Source organism: Megalobrama amblycephala, linkage group LG16, assembly GCF_018812025.1.
Source record: "Megalobrama amblycephala isolate DHTTF-2021 linkage group LG16, ASM1881202v1, whole genome shotgun sequence".
NCBI lineage: Eukaryota > Metazoa > Chordata > Actinopteri > Cypriniformes > Xenocyprididae > Megalobrama > Megalobrama amblycephala.
The window spans coordinates 25,378,228-25,393,213 of NC_063059.1; the positions used below are offsets into that span (position 1 = coordinate 25,378,228).

At 40.3% G+C, this 14,986-nt stretch overlaps 1 protein-coding gene across 1 annotated transcript in view; it reads left to right on the forward strand.

Moving 5' to 3' along the window:
* rtn4rl1b (reticulon 4 receptor-like 1b) overlaps positions 1-14,769 on the forward strand; it is a 201,631-nt gene extending 186,862 nt beyond the window's left edge. The window contains exons 2-3 of the mRNA XM_048161101.1: positions 12,604-13,055; positions 13,146-14,769. Coding sequence (XP_048017058.1) covers positions 12,604-13,055; positions 13,146-14,111 — 1,418 coding nt within the window. The 3' untranslated portion in view covers positions 14,112-14,769. The remainder of the gene's footprint in view (positions 1-12,603; positions 13,056-13,145) is intronic.
* Positions 14,770-14,986: the final 217 nt, after the last annotated feature.

Here is a 14,986-nt window from a genome sequence, read left to right on the forward strand (position 1 = left end):
CATGCAGCTCCTATCTCTTTGAATGGGGAAACATCAAATTCTCCAAAACTGTTACGATTAAATTTCATATTTGAAATCACCAATGAAATCTGACAACAACTGTCTCACAAATGGTTTTTCCAAACTCTCGAATCATGACAAAAAACTGTATTTTTCCCAGCTGGATCAAGCTAATGCGCATGCGCAAACCTAAATGCGCGTCTCTTGTGCCTCATTTCGGAGGCGCGCGTCTGACTGTTTCTATAGAAACCAGTGCTTCTAACGGCCGCTGCAGTGACGCGATGACTTTACCAGTCGGCGATTGGCTCTTATTTAGAAGGCGGGACTTATTCCGCCATATTGCGCGTTACACTTTCTCCCATTCAAAACAATGACGTGAGTGACACGTCTTGTGTTATTCTATACACAAATCCGCCGCGAACTCTATGGGCGCCGCCATCTTGCCTGCCGCCATTACTGCGTGCCTGCGAAGTGTGACGGTGTGACACTTGCCGGTGCCCTCTAATGACATTTCAATTAAAGCGCATCCTGCTCGAAAATGTCTGGTGAAAGGGAACATGGGTAGATGATGTCAGGCAGTGGCCAAAACTTACCGATAAAGGTAATTTATTGACAACATAATGCAATAATGTAAAAATGTAATGTAATGTAATTAAGATGTGTATTGATGACAACAATAAAACCGAACGCTGTCATTACTAGCTGTGTTGCTAATATGTTCACAAGCTTCACAGTTTCAAATAATTATTAGGCCATCCTTAAAAATATTCTTGTTTGCCAAACCCGACCGACCCTGTCAATTTAGGACCGAACCAATTCATTATTTTTTCCCCTTTTAGTCCGACCGACTTGCCTATTGTAATTGCGTTAAGACCCACGGATTTTTTTTTACTGTTCAAACAGCTAATACAAATGCAATAAAATGTGAGACACACGCAATTGACGCTTTTCACACGCTCTCACGCCACACATCCATTTTCTCACGCACAGAAAAATCGCGAAGTAAAGAGGACACAGACCGACAGACTAGACAGAGCAGGTTACTTATGATAGAAAAAAAATCTCAGCTCTCAGATTCTGTCAATTTTATTACGAAATTCAAACAATAAATACCGTTTTGGTGCTTGTAAATGTGACATGCTAGAAATACAGATTAAAAAATATTACAACATCAAACGACGTATAATGTTATGTTCTTGTAAACATGTTTTTCAAAATGGATTTATGTATTCACACTTACCTTTGTCTGAGGTAAATCTCTCAGAAATGACCGAACGCTGTCAGCTAGCAGCCCCTCACACAGAACCTGTTTTGGCTGATATGTGCACTGTATTACATCTTTATTATATTTTTACTTATATCATTAAATAAAGTTGTTATTATAATAAAAAATGCATTATATTTAAATTGTTATTTTTAAATAATACTGCCAGCTGATAGGGCTCTCTGTATGTTTACAGCATTAAGTTAGGTGAGTTGTTTTTTTCTTGAGAAAAATTAATGCCTACCTTGTGTAGCCTAGCTAATATTTATCCAAATGAGTCAATATTAAATCAAATCACAATAATAATTAAATAATAATAATTGAATAAAAATAATAAAAAAAAGTGTAGCTTACCAGAAATTGTAGCCTACCATGTAAACATTGTAACATGTCACTAAACCTAATAAAATTCAGCTTAGTTACTAAAATGTTTTGACAATCACAATACACTTAATGTGATGCAATAAAAAAGTTTTTTTTTTTTTTTTTTACATTTTTTACGACCTACCGACCATTTTTTATTTTTTTGGCTGTTATGGCAAACCAAAATATTTTTAAGGATGGCCTTAGCCACGACCAGTTGTAGCAATAAAATACATGTTCTTATAGGTATTCAAGATTATTTTATTAATCATCTGGCATGCGATGAGCCATCTCGGTTATGTGTTTCATCCACTTTTGACGCACATCTTGGTCCTCCGCTCGACCAGGAACTCTGTGCAATCCATATGGCCGTAAACATGGGCAGTCAATGTGCAACAAAGCTTCGTGGATTACACAAACGGTTTTATTCCAGGCCTGTAGTTTTGTGCTGTTGTTAAAACAACCAACCACACAACACGCTCTGCCCGGCATCACTGGACAGCATACGTACTAAAAAAACTATATAGCTAACATCTGCTACAGCCGCCTACGGGACCAACACGCTACTTCTGCTACTTCCTTAGCAGCAAGGCACGCAGTAATGGCGGCGCTGCTTTACTTCCGTGTTTCGCCGGATTTGTCTATAGTCTTTGATAAAACACAGCTATTGACCAATCAGAATCAAGGACAGGAACTAACTGTTTTATAATAAGTACTAATAAACAGCCAATATTCTTGTAATATACATGTTAATAAGCAACTAGTTAAAAGACCCTAAAATAAAGTGTTACCCTTTTAATGGTTGTGGTTGATGCAGGATTTCAAACTACTGTTCAGAAGTATGGGATCAGTATGTTTTTTGCAAGAAATCAATCTTTTATTCAGTAAGGAGGATGCATTAAATTAAGTGACAGTAAAGAACACTTACATTGTGTAAATTGCATTTTAAATATACTAAAATAGAAAACAGTTATTTACATAATAAATTATAATTTGTAATAATTGTAATATTGTAATATTTCACAATATTTCTGTTTATTATTATTATTATTATTATAGATAAATGCAAATTAATGCAGCTTTAGTGAGCTTTAGAGACTTCTTTAAAAACAGAGAAAAATACTACTGACCAAAACGTTTGAATGATAATGTATATAATTTATTTACGTGTGTGTGTGTGTAATATTTTCCCATATTTTGCATCATGTCTGCATGGATAGGACAAGCATAAAGAAATACAGACATTTATTAATGAGGACAATTTTAAAAGAATTTGGAACTGACACACAAAGCAAAGCACACACACAGTGAAACACATGGTTATTAATTATCAGACATCTCAGCCTTTCATTATTGTTGTCATTAATTAACCACAACAGAATGTTGCCACTGCAATATCTTATTTAATAAATAATAACCATCTCTCTTTCGTGCGCGCTCTCTCTCTCTCTCTCTCTCTCTCATATGAAGGAATTTAGCTTAGGCTAGCATGCTGCTGTGATGAAAAGCAAATAAACAGCTTGTCATTTCATATTAAGATAAATAGTTGTTACATTAGCTAGCATAAGCCCGTCACTAACTAGCAAGCTCAGGGTGGGCTGTTTTGGGGAAACAGAACCACCATGTCATATTAAGGCAGTGGATCACATAAATATAATAAAGTCAATGTGTACTCTAATTGCTGCCATTAATCATCACACTAAACGAATAGCCACTTCAAACAAATGTCATGTAAATTAATGTAGATCATAATGAAATCTGATTATTCAATGTACAGTGGCTGGTTGTTCACACACTAAAGCCTCAATCACTTCTTCGATAAAGGTCTGCCGTGCTGTAGAGATCAGCCTCGCTTTCCAGGTAATTGGTTTTCACACTACCAAAGCGCCCTTGCGACATGATGACATTGTGGTACTTTTCTTTCCCTAAAACAGCTCATCCTGACCTTTATATCTTTAACAAATTACCTGACACAAAAAGACCAGCGGCCTTCAACCTTTTTCAGGCCAAGAACCTCTCTGTGGATGTTGCATTTTAAGCTTAGCCTATAATAATAATAAAAAAGATATTGTATGCGCTCCAAAAGAAAAGATAACCAGTCCGTTCTCAGGTGCGTAAATCAAGAAAAGTTCGATCAACCAAAAAAAACAAAGTTGTCCGCACACTGAAAAACATACAGTTAGACCAAAGCAAGGGTCTATCACAAAAAATACTTTAACATCTGAAAAGTGAAAAAAAAAAAGGAGCTTGGCCTATAAAACATGCAAATAGTATAATATTAATGTATTTACATAGTGTACTTTGTAAATAAAACATGTATGTGATATAAACATCATAAATGAGTCATATGCTTTACAAATTATTTTGTAAAACTGAACTTTAGTTTGCAAACTTTAGCTTTAGTTGACGTGTTTTTGTTAAACTTATATTTTCACAAGAATAATTGGCGTACCCCCTGCGGTACCGTCATGGACCCCCTGTTGAAGACCCCTGGTTAAGTCAAAAAAATGTGTCAGGAGGACAAAGATGAAGTTGCCTATTATGTCAGCAGTACATTAATCTTGCTTTTGTGTACGACACAGCGAATACTACACCTTTGTTCAGCAACAGCATGGGACCATTTTTTTTTTAACCTCTCAGTCTATGATTAATTCATCTAATGTCTGTCTACCTATAACCACAGTTTAACTTAGAAAATAATGTCTGCAATGACTAAAAACTCACTTGATTTCCCTTGGATTGGCTATGCAAACAAGGCTCAAACCAATCAATGCAGAGCTTTATTGCTTTGCCATTAGCTTGATTGTCAAACACTGTGCGTATGTGCGAACATCAGCATGAACACCTATTATGTGAAAGCATGTCATTTGCGGACTTGTGCAAGCAAGGCAACAAACAGCCAAGTGCTTATCAGGGTCCTTAGAGAGAAACAGGAAATTGAGTTTATCCAGTGTAATGGTGGGCAGAGTCACGCAGGGAAACAGACGGACCATTTCTCTCCTATTAGCAACCATGTGTTATTCATGAGGGCGAATTTAGTGTGAACTATGTTTCATTGATATTCAGTGCACTTACTTTGCGCTGACTGTCTGGGGACCAAAGCCATTCTGTTTTATGCCTTTATTTATTTATTTATTTCCACGCTTAAAATCTGCATGGCATGAAAAGGCATGGTGACCGTGGGGTCAGGGGGTCAAACATCGCGCCCAGTTGCAGGCCGTTTAATCAGTCTCAGCTTAACAAGCCTTCAAAAGCGATAGAAAGGTTGCGAAAAGAAAGACAGATAATGAAAGGAGAAATAAAAGAATGAACTGAGGAAGTGTTCTGGGTGAGATTGGTGGCTTACAATAGTATGAGACCATGGAAAATGCCACACACAACAACATGACTTCCATTGTTCTACAGCCATAATCCCTCTCCGAGCTTTGGGAGCTGGGATTGGTGTTATTGACAGAAGCACTATGGAGTGGTCAAAATAATCGTATTAATTTGATCCGGTGACAGGCTCAATGCGAGCAAAAAAATATGACAATACACATCCTTATCCAATATATTCAGTAAATGACAACCCCTTGGCCCCCATGCCATCGCTCCTTCTTATTATTACCTCTCATCCCACTATTGCCCTTTGCCATTCTCCACAGCACTAAAAATATCCCGCCTCCCCTATTCTCGCTCTCAACTTGTCTTTGGATGAGGAGGGTGTAAATTGCTGTGTGTAAGGGATCCAAGAAGGCTCACAGAGGACCAGGATCAGGGAGGTGACAGGTGTGAGGCAACAGACCTCTCTGGACTTAGTTTAGTACTGCAAGGTGGAAAAAAGAAGAAAAAAGCCTCACCAAAATAACAGTGCGCTAATGCTCAGAGACGGTGTGATATGGAGGTGAATATACTTGATATACACTGTGTATATATATAGTTGTGCTAAAAATTATTCATGCCCTTGGTAAATATGACCAAGAAGGCTGTGAAAATAAATCTGCATCGTTAATCATTTTGATCTTTTATTTTAAAAATCTACAAAAATGCAACCTTTCATTGGAGAATAATAATTTTAAATGGGGGGAAAATCTCATTATGAAATAAATGTTTCTCTCTAATACACATTGCTCACAATTAATCATACCCTTTTATTCAATACTTTTTGCAACCTCCTTTTGCCAAGATAACAGCTCTGAGTCTTCACCTATAATGCCTGATGAGTTTGGAGAAAACCTGACAAGAGATCAGAACAATCTCTCCAGATCCTTCAGATTCCCAGCTCCATGTTGGTGCTTCTTCTCTTCAGTTCACTCCACTCATTTTCTTTAGGGTTCAGGTCAGGGGACTGGGACGGCCATGGCAGAAGCTTGGTTTTGTGCTCAGTGACACATTTTTGTGTTGATTTTGATGTTTGTTTTGGATCATTGTCCTGTTGGAAGATCCAACCACAGCCCATTAAATGACTTTAACAGGGACAGTCAAATTTAGATTTTTTATCTGTTGGCATTTTATAGAAACCATTATTCCATGTGTCATGAGCCAGGTTTAATTTGCTCCTAATTTTCTCCTTTTCTTTCCTTTAGTTGGTTTCAGCTGTATCTCGTTTTCCTCAGTGTTCGTGCTGATTGCTCGCGCACCTGTCGTGTTTCTCTCCTGATTGTCTTGCCTACGTCTCTGCTGTTCACTGCGCTTCAGTGTTGGATTATTGTTTCCCTGTTGCTGGCGTTCTCGCTAAACTATCAGCTTGAAGATTCTTGAACATTGTTATCGTGTCTGCCGCAGTCTTAGTCCCAGTCACAGAAGCCGTCTCAGGACCAGTCCACCTGAGTCCTCGGCTCCCTCTGCCAGGTTTCTTCCATCTGCCGGCTGTGGTGCATTCCTTCTTCTGCCAGAGGTTCTCCAGGTCTGAGACCGTGCTGCAGCTCACTCCTGCTTGTTGACTGAGACTGTTTTTGTGTTTTCTCCAGCTGCGAGTGTCTGTGTGCTACTGCACTCGGCAGACTGCCTATGTTTATTCTAAAGAGACTAATTAAACTGTTTGATTGCACTCTCTCGCCTCTGGGTCTTCTGCCTCACAACACCATGTATCTGATCAAGACGTCCAGGACCTCCGGCAGAAAAATAGGCTCACGACATTAAAGATACAGCCGTATATTTCATTGTACACATGGGGTACTTTTTACCCATGTGTGCACCAAACCAATCTTAAGTGTTTGCTGCCAAAAAGCTCTTCTTTTTTTTGTTTTGTTTCATCTGACCACAAACCATTTGAAAAGTAACTGACACTACGGGAACTTCAAACGGGATGGGTTTTATAGTCAGATGAAACAAAAAATTAGATTTTTTAGCAGCAAACACTGTGCGGGGGAGGGGTGTGATTTTCGAATAATAATCGAATAATTCCCAGCGATCTTCAAATATTATTTTTGCTTGAAATGCCATCCCTTATATATGTGTGTGTGTGTGTGTGTGTGAGCAAGCAACCATGACTAAGGCCCCGTCCACACGGAGACGCGTTTCAGTGAAACCGCACAAATTTTTTATCGGATAGGCGTTTCGTCCACACGGCTCCGGCGTTTTTGAAAGGTGAAACCGGTATTTTTTGAAACCAGGTCCCAGAGTGGAAAAATTTGAAAACGCCGGCTTGGCGTTGTCATGTGGACGGGGCAATCCGTATATTTTCTGAAACGATGATGTCATCACCCCACGTGCCGACCCTAGTCAGACGCGCTAACACTACAAAACAGCACCAACAACAGCAATAGCAGACTCTACATGCTTGTGTTCGTGCTGCAGAAGCTACTGAACCAAAATAAAGTGTTATTTCTAAGCTTTGCTAAAGTTTGTATTCAGCACGCAAGGTTTATGCGCATGCTCCAAGTCTTCTTCGCTGCTTTAAGTGCATTTCTGCGGCAGAATTACAGCGCCACATAATGGTCTGGCATGTATACTACATCGTTTTGAGTCGTTTCAGTGGTTTCGTGTGGACGCAGATATTTTTTGAGACGAGGAAAAAAAAAAGATCGGTTTAGGGTAAGCTCCGGCTTCGTGTGGACGTAGCCTAAGAAACCACCCAGAAAACCTAGCAACTGCATACTAGCATGCTGAAAACACTCAGACAACCAAGCAACTGCATACCAAAACACTCAGAAAACCTAGCAACTAAAAAGATAACCTAAATGCTAAAACCATCAGAACACCCTAGAAACTACATACTAGCATGCTAAAACACTCACAAAACACCCAAGTTTAACCACACAGCCGCAGAGTACAGACATTCAGAAAACTAGCAACTGCATAGTATCATGCTAGGTTGTTCTGAGTGGTTTTTAGCAACTGCATAGCAACAGAACACCCTTGCTACTGTATGGCAACGTGGTAAAAACAAACGAGAACACCCTACTAACCAACCACACAGCCACACATTAAAAACATTCTGGAAAACTAGTAACTGTACAGTAACATGCTAAAGAACAATCTAGCAACTGCATAGCAACACAATAAAAACTCCCAGAACATCCTAGTAACCAAATTAAAGCACACTAAAGACACTCAGAAAACTTAACAAATGCTTTGTAAGTTTGTAACATGTAAAATATGTCAAATAAGTATAATAAATAAATAAATAAGTTTCACTGAGATGAGAGAGATGGTGTGCCATTCATGATTAGCTTGTGGGTCAAAGATAACTGGTCTCTTTATCTGAGGATGATAAAAATAAATAAATAAATAAATAAATCTTTATCTCACCTCATGCTGTTATCTACAAGGTGATACCCAGTTCTGTCGAAGTTTTATATAAGAATGGAAGAAAAACCAGGATTTGAGGAAAATAATTACACCTGCAGTGTGACAAAAGCTGAGACAAACAGAGGGAAGCACTGTATGTGCGATTAGGTGATACGCCTCCACAAAAGCCAGTGCTACGCCAAAGGAATAGATCTATTATGTAAAGTGCTGAGGAAGAATTTCATTATATGTGAAATGCAAAGTTTAATGCAAAGGGGTTTGCAAACAGACATAAACAGCCAGCGAGTAAGAAAAATAAGGGGAAAGGCTCAGCATCTCCGGCAGCCAAAGCCGAGTTGTTTGCCTTGTCTTTTCCGATTTATTTGGATGAAATCCCCTGAAGCTTAACTTTCCGCGAGCAACACAGCACATACACCCTTGCTCATTCACTCAAAGGACAGGTGTCACACTAACAAAACACATGGGGAAAGAATGAAAAAAAATATCCAGTAGCCTATTGAATGGATAACAGCTTAAATAATATTGGATTACTACAGATCTCATTATTTTTGATCTTTTGAACATTGAGGAGTTTATTACGATCTATCCTTTGAGCCGTTCCTTTCAGCTAGGTAATTCTCAAACCCACAGTTGTACATGCAGTCTGTCTGAACACACAGCAGACAGGTTGTTTGAGGCTTGTGAACCAGACATCATCAGATTGTTGTCTGATTTAGAGTAGAGATAGTGTATGAACAGATAGGCTGCTATAATCCCTCATGCTCAATACCCTGAAAAAACCCTGGACCTATCCCATGCTCACAGGGCGGTTTGAGTAAAGCAATCTCATATTCTCAAATGTTTGCTATCTGTGCTAAAATCCAGTTTTGTACCATATCCCAGCGTATATCCTTCAAATTGTTGTTAAGAAACAGATTAGCATATGTGCAACGGTAGAGTAATATCTAATTCTGCTCCAGGTCACTGTTTAGCGTAGCTGACCGACATTACAAGAACAACAACAGTTTTTCTGTTAATCCCACACGTATGCACAAGGCCCAAGGGGGGAGCTTTTGTGGGGTTCCAGTTGCTTTTTTAGTCGGTTGGTGAGGACATATTTCATTTTGGCATGCCGTTAGGACAAATGGGATTACACGGCCACTCTGGGAGTGAGACTCACTCGCAGGTGAGGCAAGCTGCTCTGGCGCTGTCATCAGACGCCCAGGGAATCATTGCTAAAGGTCAGCAGAGTCTGCATCTGAATGCCACAGCTTAGACACATTTGGAGTCGAAAGCTATTCCAATAAATATCCGCTCATCTCCTGTAAAAGCGTAATTCCTGCCTCTGTATTTTGAAGGCAGAAACCTGGAGGATTATGGTGATGTTAAGAGGCAACGGGAGCAAATCAATTTTGAGTGAATGACAGGAATGATGCTTTGAATAATGCATTTTTGAAAAAGAAGGGCGGGGGGAAAAGCCGGCGCTCGTGAGCAAATGGGACTCTCATAATAGTGGAAAATTTTCTCCTTCCCTGCCATTCTGTGTGTAGATGAATTGGTGGATAAGTTACACAAAATGGCTCCAAGGAAGCATGTCAGAAAGCAGCAGGGGTATTGTATGCCTCTCAGAGGCTTAACACAGGTTTAACTAAGCACTCGAGAGGTTGTTGGTAGGCTCTGGGATCAGTCTCAGCTGAAGCAGGGTGAGCCAGATTTATACACACACGGACAGAATAAATACTTGTAAAATACCAGATTTTGCAGCTTCCCTGAAGGGCTCAGAACCTCTCAAATGATTCTATTTTCTTGTCATTGTTTATTTCCTTTTCAAAATGGGCTTAGTTTCGTAGAGCAGACCTTATTTCATTGAAAGTCTCAACCATTGCTGCTGAAAAGACCATCTTAGACTAAACCAGCTTCAACAAACCTTGGAATAGTCTTTCCGATGAAGCTGGTTGACCAAGGAAGTCTTGATGGTTAAATCTGTTAATGGGAAAGTTCATCCAAAAAACAAAAATTCAATCATTTACCCTTAGGCCGTGTGTCCATTTCCAATTTTTTTTTTTCTTTCAGTTGAGACTGCTTGCTATGATATGGAATATCTGCAGAAGCGTTACTAGTATCTAATTTCACAGATAGTTTGTTTCTGTGCTGTTTCTATATAAACATATTGATACAATGTAAAGTATTTGCTCTGGCTCTTGTTTTAAATTATTTTGTTCCATTATTATGCTTGTTGTTGACATCTGTTTATGCTGTACAAACAGAATGTGGCGGTTGGTCGGCGTAGTATTTGTCCTGCCCCTCCTCCACTCTGATTGGACAGCTGGCTAAAAAATGACAGTGATGAACGCAGCGTTTTATTCAAAGTTGAACATTCTTCAACTCGAGGCGACCGGTAAAAACAGCACCTTGTTACGCTTCTGGCATTGAAAAACATGGCTCTCCCATTGAAAACAATTGCAAAAGTACGCTAGCCGCTGGAAAAAAAATGCTTTGGCGGACACACGGCCTTACCCTTATGTTGTTTCAACCCTGTATGATTTCTTTCTTCTATAAAAAGCAAAAGAAGTAATTTTGAAGTGTGTTTCAGTGTTTTATATACATATACTATCTCAAACACAACACAAGCAAAGCTGGTCCTTTCAACAGGGATATGACAACCACCATGAGTATGAGGCACTGGGCACCTAAAGAAAACAATCTGATGAGCTAGAAGTGATAAAATAGCCCCTTTCACATAGCAATCCCAGTAAATTACCGTAAAATTACCAAAATGCTGTTCACACAAGCAACACCGGTAAGAGACCATTCACACACAGAACCAAAATACCGGTAAATTCAGTGATTTCAGTCATCGAAAATTGCCTTTAAATGTTGTGATGTTGTCTTCATTCGTCACATGAGGAATAGTGCTTTAGTTTCACTATCTGTTCAATTTGACAACATTTTTGACGTCTGAGCGACAGGCATAAGGGGATGATCAAACTACGCGTTTTTGCTCTTAAAAACACGAGACATGCATAATAGTTTCCAACTGCAGAACCTCAGCACTGATGATTAAAAAGAAGGCTGGGTCTCGAGCGGGACACGTTTAAAAAGCTGTGAGATGTGGTGCAATGGTCAAAGATGTCCATCTAGCACATATTTACATAGAAAAAAACTATTAAAAAGCATCAAAGGTTACTGTAAACAGTGCAGAGTAATCACATCATATCCATAAGAACATTTATGATTCCAAAGCAAACATCTTACGTCAGCGCATTCTATGTTTGCATGTGTTGATACTGGTAATCCCATTCTGTGTTCACACACAGCATCATACTGGTAAGAGTTCACACTTGATCTCTTACCAGTAATTTTCCAGTAAAGACTGTATGTATGAAAGGGGCTAATGACGCTCAAATGCTGCGTTATCGTGTTACATGTGTGACCAGAAGATAATCATTGTCATAGATGTATGCGTGTCATCACAGATGGCATGCTTGCAGATGTCAGCTTGATGATGACAACATCAGTCTTGTTGTTTGATCTGTACGTGAACACAGTATCCTCTGAAAAACTAACAGCAGCTCTGTACATCCATGTAAATGTATGTATTACATGCTACATCAGTAGTCTTAAGACGTCAAATTTATATTTATATATTTGTTCAGTGAAATTTATGTATTAATGTTAATGTCCAAAAGAAGCACAAAATAAATGGCATATTGTAAGTTGAAATTCCAAGGAGTATGGTACTTTGTTCCATGAACTTTGTTTTGGTCACTCGTCATCACAAAGTTTATTAGGATCTGTAAATGTTTTCTTCATTGTATTCTTGCTTCATGATCTAGCCCTATCACAGTGTTTCTCCAACCTCTTTTTGTATCCCTACAGACCCATCATTAAGTCTCACATACCCCTTTGTCAACAACAAACCAGGAATGCTGCTGATATCATACACAATATCATTCAGCATTATCCATCATTTTAAGTGGCCATTATTATAATGATTCACCTTTTAAATAAAAAAACAATCGATACGGTGGGTGAAAAAGTCTCAAAATATAGCATCTACATTTAATGAGACACCTGAGCTTATTTGTCTTTCACAGGTTTTAACAGTTCCAAGGCAATTATTGAGAAACTTTCTTGAAGAAGAACAAACAGTGAATTTATTCATAAACTAATTTAAATTTGTATCCAAGTCGTTGATTCTGTATTGTAGGTTTAACGTAAGTCAAACACTAAGTCTCTCTCTTATTCTCTCCATATCTTTTTAGGCTGTGGGCTGGAGTTCCTGCTGGTCCTCTGCGGGCTGGAGCTCTCCTGGTCTTGCCCACGCCACTGCATTTGCTATATGGCCCCCAGCACTGTCAGCTGCCAAGCCCACAACTTCCTGTCCGTCCCGGAAGGAATTCCTCCGCACAGTGAGCGCATCTTCCTCCAAAACAACAAGATCCATCGACTACTGCGGGGTCACTTTAGCCCTACCACGGTCACTCTGTGGATTTACTCCAACAACATCACTTATATTGAACCATCTACTTTCCAAGGGTTCACCTTGCTGGAGGAACTGGACCTGGGAGACAATCGCCACCTACGTTCACTGTCTGCAGAAACCTTTCATGGGCTGGGCCGGCTCCATGCCCTCCATCTATACCGCTGTGGCCTCAGTGCACTGCCGAATAACATCTTCCAGGGTCTCCGCAACCTCCAGTATCTGTACCTGCAGGTGAGACACTCACATAGCTGCTTGTGTAAAAAAGTCATCTTGTAATATTGTAGTAAAAATATAACCACTGTTTTGTTTCTGTGTCTGAAGGACAACCATTTGGAGAATCTGCAGGATGATCTTTTCGTGGACTTACACAACCTGAGCCACCTGTTTCTTCACGGGAACCGTCTCTGGAGCCTGCACCAAAACACATTTAGAGGACTGGGGGCTTTGGACCGGCTGCTACTGCACCACAACCAACTGCAGTGGGTGGACCGTCTGGCATTCCACGACCTGCGGCGACTTACTACTCTCTATTTGTTCAACAACTCCTTGACGGAGTTAGCTGGAGAGTGTCTGATCCAGCTGCCTGCCCTGGAGTACCTTCGCCTCAACGACAACCCTTGGGAGTGTGACTGTAAGGCTTTATCACTGTGGGATTGGCTCAAAAAGTTCCGGGGATCCACATCATCAGTGGGTTGCGTGGCACCGGCAGAACTGGCAGGCAAAGATTTGAAACAACTGAGGAAAGAGGACTTCCCGAACTGTTCCGGATCTGAGTCTCTGCACCAGAGTAAGACCAAGACTTGGGCAGGAACAGATAACTCACTGACGCAGGAACCCCATCCTGCCCAGCCTCCACAAACACGCCCACATCACCCCCATCTGAATGAACAGTACTCTTCCCCTCCCTCTCCCCTGCCCCAGCCACCCCCTGCCATAAATGGTGTACAAGCAGGACCGGGAGGGTCCCCGGGCACAGACTCTGCTCAGAGGCCCGGCCGATCTCGGAACTGCACACGCCAACGTGTCCGGGGCAGCAAGGGAAAAGGACCCAACGAGGTCCACATCTTAAAAGAGATGGCGGATAAGGAGTATTCCTCTCCTGATTTCACTGGGAAATATGATGAAACATCTTCCGATGGTTCAAACACACGAAGAAAGCACAAATGTACCCCCCGGACCTCTGTGCATCCCCCTAGTGGGGTCCAGAAAGCCAGCTGTGGACACTCTCATCATACACATCTCTGTCTTTGTTGTATTCTGGGACTGCTTGTGCTCATTCTGCACTGAACTAAATTCTGGACTATCATGGATACGCCGCAGTCCTCAGATCAGCTCTAGCTCCAGCATTACCAGGCCTACTAATGTGTGTATGTTTGTGTGTGTATGTGTGAGTGATAAAGTGTAATACATTGTACAAGGAGCTTTGCCATTTAGACTGAAATAGATGAAAACTGAACACTGGATGTTATAAATTCAAATTTGGGTTGGGGAACAAGAAGAACAGTAAAGCAAACTAAACATGCTTGCACTGCCACTGTTGTTGTTCTTAATTTTTTTCTTTTCTTTTCCCATTTCTTGTTGTCTGGTTTCCCCTTCTAAATGGAAAACAACTTCAATGAAAGAAAGCACAGATAACCAAATAAATGTGTAGAAACAATGTGTAATATGAGACACAAGCAAGCAATGTAGGTATGCAAAGACAGAGGTTGTGTTTAGAAAATATCTCCAACTTCTTTTCTTTAAAATTTCTAACATATAGAAAGGACATTGTCCTTTGTTTAATTTATCACATTATTGCCAAATACATTCACAAATATATCAGTGTAAGGTCTCCTAAGATCAGGGGCCCTATAATACACCCGGCGAAATGCAACGCAAGGCGCAGCGCAAGTGTGTTTGCTAGTCTGCGTCCGGCGCCGTTCGCGTTTTCCCGTTCAGCGCCACGTCCTTAAATTAGTAAATGCATTTGCGCCAGTTAGTGCGCCCATGGGTGTGCTGGTCTAAAAAAGAGGTGTGTTCAGGTGCATTGCCGGCGCATTGCTATTTTAAGGAACTGAAAATAGACTGCGCCATAGACCAACTCAAACCTGGTCTAAAGTCTAAAGTCAATGGCGCAATATTTTTTTTGTTGGTAGAAACTGCGCATCTGGGCGCATCCACAG